Source organism: Pseudozyma flocculosa, assembly GCF_000417875.1.
Source record: "Pseudozyma flocculosa PF-1 unplaced genomic scaffold scaffold00025, whole genome shotgun sequence".
Lineage (NCBI taxonomy): Eukaryota > Fungi > Basidiomycota > Ustilaginomycetes > Ustilaginales > Ustilaginaceae > Pseudozyma > Pseudozyma flocculosa.
This window is the reverse complement of record NW_006920893.1, coordinates 134881-139360: the sequence shown is the minus strand read 5'-3', so window position 1 is coordinate 139360 and position 4480 is coordinate 134881. Positions and strand designations below refer to the sequence as shown.

The 4480-nt window shown below is 64.6% G+C and overlaps 2 protein-coding genes across 2 annotated transcripts in view; one reads left to right on the top strand and one right to left on the bottom strand.

Moving 5' to 3' along the window:
- Window positions 1-3540, top strand: part of PFL1_06296 (uncharacterized protein) — a gene marked incomplete at both ends in the record, with an annotated part of 5999 nt that extends 2459 nt beyond the window's left edge. The window contains 14 exons of the mRNA XM_007883837.1: window positions 41-185; window positions 310-407; window positions 485-550; window positions 631-717; window positions 808-894; window positions 989-1177; window positions 1289-1474; window positions 1585-1684; window positions 1789-1889; window positions 2051-2287; window positions 2432-2767; window positions 2960-3094; window positions 3189-3368; window positions 3523-3540. Of these exons, the coding sequence (XP_007882028.1) occupies window positions 41-185; window positions 310-407; window positions 485-550; window positions 631-717; window positions 808-894; window positions 989-1177; window positions 1289-1474; window positions 1585-1684; window positions 1789-1889; window positions 2051-2287; window positions 2432-2767; window positions 2960-3094; window positions 3189-3368; window positions 3523-3540 (1965 nt within the window). The remainder of the gene's footprint in view (window positions 1-40; window positions 186-309; window positions 408-484; window positions 551-630; window positions 718-807; window positions 895-988; window positions 1178-1288; window positions 1475-1584; window positions 1685-1788; window positions 1890-2050; window positions 2288-2431; window positions 2768-2959; window positions 3095-3188; window positions 3369-3522) is intronic.
- A 337-nt stretch (window positions 3541-3877) lies between these two features.
- Window positions 3878-4480, bottom strand: part of PFL1_06295 (uncharacterized protein) — a gene marked incomplete at both ends in the record, with an annotated part of 1933 nt that continues 1330 nt past the window's right edge. The window contains one exon of the mRNA XM_007883836.1: window positions 3878-4465. Coding sequence (XP_007882027.1) covers window positions 3878-4465 — 588 coding nt within the window. The remainder of the gene's footprint in view (window positions 4466-4480) is intronic.

Here is a 4480-nt window from a genome sequence, read left to right as displayed (position 1 = left end):
GAACCTCTGGATCCACCTCGTCGGCCTGCTGCGCAAAAAGGATCTCCTGCCCTGCGTCGTCTTTGTCTTTTCCAAAAAGAGATGCGAGGAGAACGCCGGCAGCATGCCCAACACCGACCTCTGCAACGCCAGGGAGAAAAACGAGGTCTTTATCGTCATCGAAAAGAGCCTCACCAGGCTCAAAGGTGGGTTGGGTCCGGAGACGCATGGTCGCCGAGGATTTCGGCCGCCAAGCTGACGCTGCTGCCCGTCTCTCTTTGCACCGCATCGCCTCGCCTCGCCTTGCCTCGCGCCGCGTCGCCCGACCAGGATCAGACAAGGAGCTTCCTCAGATCAAGAGGATGCGGGACCTGCTGGGCAGAGGCATCGGCGTGCACCACGGAGGCCTGCTGCCGATCGTCAAAGAGGTGGGTGGAACCGCTCACGTGGCGCTGGCTCCGGTCTTCGCTGACGCAACGCCCCTCGCCTCGGACTCTGCTCTCAGATCGTCGAGATCCTCTTCCAGCGCGGACTCGTCAAGGTCCTCTTCGCGACAGAGACGTTCGCCATGGTGCGTGTTGGCGCGTCGATCTTCCGCTGCCCTTCTGCGCGATAATCGCTGACCTGGGCTCGTGTCGCATCGCTGTGCAGGGCGTCAATATGCCCGCTCGGTCCGTCGTATTCTCGGGGATCCGCAAGCACGACGGCCAAGGGTTCAGGGATCTGCTGGCCGGCGAGGTGAGCGACAGGCACGCGGCGATTCAAACTCGTCTCGAGCGCCACCATGCTGACTTCTCCCTCCCTTCCCTATGCCACTCTCACCGACAGTACACCCAAATGTCGGGTCGAGCCGGACGACGAGGTCTCGACCCGACCGGGGTGGTCATCATCAACGCATCTGACGGGCTTCCCGAGGTGAGGCGGCTGCGCACTCGAGCCGCGTCGGCACCCGGTCTCCGACATCAGCTGACACTCAACCCGCATCCCCTTCCGATCGTTGTGCGAGCAGAGCGCGACGCTGCACAAGATGCTGCTGGGGCAGCCGACCAAGCTGCAGTCGCAGTTCCGCCTGACGTACAACATGATCCTCAACCTGCTGCGCGTCGAGACGCTCAAGGTCGAAGAGATGATCAAGCGCTCCTTTTCCGAAAACGCCGCACAGAAGATGCTGCCCGACCAGCAGAGAAAGGCCGAAGAGGTGCGTCCGCCGTCCGCCGTCCGTCAACGGTCGCCGGCTTTTTCGGGCTCAGAGCAGCTGACGTCGCGCTGACTTATCCGCCAATGCCTTTTGATGCGTGCCGTGATGCAGGTGGAGAGGAAGCTGTCGAAGCTGCCGCAGGTGCAGCCAAAGGAGCTGGCCGAGGAGCTGAGCGTCTACTACGACCTGTGCAACGCCATCGACAGCTCGCACCAGGGCATGTGCGAGCTCGCCCTCGACAACCCGCAGGGAAGCAAGAACTTTGCCGCCGGCCGCGTCGTGCTGTTGCGAGACAGTGTAAGTTGTGGCGCAGGCAGGTGGCGGCGACAATGGCGCCGACGCACAGTGAGGCTGGGACTGACGGCGATCTGCTTTGCACCGTCACCTCTTACGCTGGAGCGTATCAGCACTTTGACCACCACGTCGGCGTCATCGTGCGCCAGGTGGCGTCGCGCGAGTTCCTCGTCCTCGCCGCCGTGTCCAAGGAGACGAAGCGGGGCGAATCCGGTACGTGAGCCGTTGCGAGCGTGGGGTCGCGTCGACAGTGCGAGGGGCGGGGTTCCAAGGCCGATGCTGACACGCCCTGACGCTCATCACGACACACCACACAGATTCCGTCGGCACGGTTGCGCCGCTCTGGCCGCCCCGCGTCGAGCGTTGCGAGGCCGAGGAGACGGTCTACGACCTGCGCGAGGTGCCGCTGTCGAGCATCGTGTTCCTGTGTAACTCGACCATCAAGGCAAGTCGCTCGGGGGGTCGCCAAGCCCGTCGTGCCCAGGGGCGGAAGGGCCCAAACTCGGCTGACACTCGTCTCTCTCTCTCTCTCCGACACACACACCTACGCCCGCCTTCACCCTCTTTCTGGCTGTGTAGATTGACGTGCCGCTGATTATGGCGCACCGCATCTCGGCCATGACCAAGGCCGTCGAGGCGCTGCTGCCCCTGCGCGACGCCTACGCCGCCCTCGACACGGGCGCGGTGCCGCCCGAAGTCGACTGGTCCAAGATCCGGCGTCTCGACTTCCAGGAGGCGCTGCGGTCGCGCGACAGCTACGTCGGTCGGCTGAAGCCCCACTTTGGACTCGTCGACGACGATGCGTTCCTCAAGCATGTGAGTCGTGGTGGACGATTGCAGCGCAGCGCAGTGCAATACGCGTGCCTAGACGGCTGTGTCCTCGTCCTGTCGCACCGCATTCTGACCCCAGATTCTCTGCACCGGCCCATCGCGCGTTGGACGTCGTCAACGAAACCACAGTATGCGCAGACGCACACGCGCAAGCAGCTCGAGGCGGAGCTGAGCCAGCTGCTGCTCAAGCAGTCGAACCAGAACCTCGAGCTGCTGCCAGACTACCACCAGCGCATCGAGGTGCTCAAGGCGCTGCGCTTCATCGAGCCCACGTCCGAGAGCGTGCTGCTCAAGGGGCGCGTGGCGTGCGAAATCAACTCGGCAAACGAGCTCGTCCTCACCGAACTCATCCTCGAAAACGCCCTGGTCCGCTACACACCCGAGGAAACCGTGGCGCTCCTCAGCATCTTCCTGTTTCAGGAAAAGACGTCGGTCGTCCCCGAACTGTCCGAGAGGTTGTCAGAGGTACGTCGCGTGCGAGCTGGCTCTGCCCTCTTCCCCTATCCCTTCCGATGTGTCGCGAGGCGAGGGTCTGACACTCACTTGTTTCCTTCTCCGCCCACTTCCTTGTCTTTGCTCGGACTTCCTCCCGGTCCCTCTCTTCCTCCCTCTCCACCCCCCTCCCTCTGCTCTCCTCCGTTCCGTCGACACGAGCAGGGCTACGCAACCATTGTCGAAATCGCCGACCGAGTCAATGCAGTGCAGGCGCTCAACCAGCTCAACTTTGAAGATTTCGCCAACCCGCAGAAACTCGGACTGGTCCAAGTCGTCTACGAATGGGCGCGTGGAACCGTAAGCACCCCGCTTTCTCCTCCTTGTCGTGGCCATCCTTGAGAACTGACACAGACGATCGTGGGGATCACTTTGCAACGGAGGGGATCGACAGGCATTTGACAAGATCACGGACCTCACCGACGTCCAGGAAGGCACCATTGTGCGCGTCATTACCCGGCTCGACGAGACGTGCAGAGAGGTGCGCGACGCCGCGCGCGTCATTGGCGACGCCGACCTCTTCACCAAGATGGAAACCTGCCAGGCCCTCATTCGTCGCGACATCGTCTTTGCCGTACGTCGTCACGTCCACGTCCACTCTCGCCCCCAACGCGCTCAGCAGCGACATGCCGTCCCCCACCCTGCTAACCCCCTCGGCTGATTATCTTCCCTCCCCTCACCCCCTCCTTTTCCCCCACCTGACTCTACGCGCCGCTCGCATCGAACAGGCAAGCCTCTACTTCTGATGCGCAAGAGCGGAACCGACGACGGGGGGCTTCAATCGAATCGCCCCGCCCCGCCTCGCCTCGCTTCAACCTGGAGAATTGCAAGTGGTCAAGAGCCAGAAACAACGGCGGCAGACACGGTCTGCCGCTCGCATCGGCCGACGGGACGAGAAAGCAGCAGCAGCGGCTGTAGCAGCAGCCGTGTAACGATGGACAAGGATCGCCGACGAGCGAGCAAGGGTTACGACAAATGAGCGAGGCAGCGGGCGGTGAGCAAGACGGGGGGGACAGATGGGGCCGTGGGCTGCCCAGCAAGCAGGACGTGCAAGCCGCGACGCGTCCTCCAGTTCCAGGGAGGCTACGGCGAGATGGCAGGCCCGCCAGGCAGGAGCAGCTTGTCGCCGTCGGCGCTGTCGTCGGCCGCGGCGTCTAGCGGGTCCGCCCGGGGCTTGGCGAGGGCAGAGGGGACGTCGTGCTCGGTCGCCGCTAGGTGCGCCGCCTGCGCCTCGAGCAGGTCGGCCGACGGTGACGGCAGTGGCTTGGTCGACGCCGCCATCGCCGTCGCCGTGGCTGCCGGCTCTGCAGCCTCGGTGGGGGCCTGAGTCGCCGGCAAAGCCTCGGTGGCAGCATCGCCGTTCCCGGTGGCGGTTCCGGCGGCCTTGACGGGTGCATCTGCCTGCGCGGTCACCTGCGGCTCGCGGTGGAGCGCTGCGACAGCCGCCGCGCCGCCATCCTGGGCCTGGACGGCGGCGGGCGCCTCTTGTGAGTGGTCCGACTTGGGGTTGCTGTAGGCGTTGAGGGCCGCGTTCGAAGCCGACGCCGAGAGCGGGATCGAGCGCTGCGTCGCCACGGTGCGCTGCGACGGCGTGCGGTGGATGCTGACGCGGTCCGAGGGCGCGCCCGGTCCAGCATAGACGCTGGCGCCGGTGCCGGGGGCGTACATGGCCTGGGCCGAGCTCTG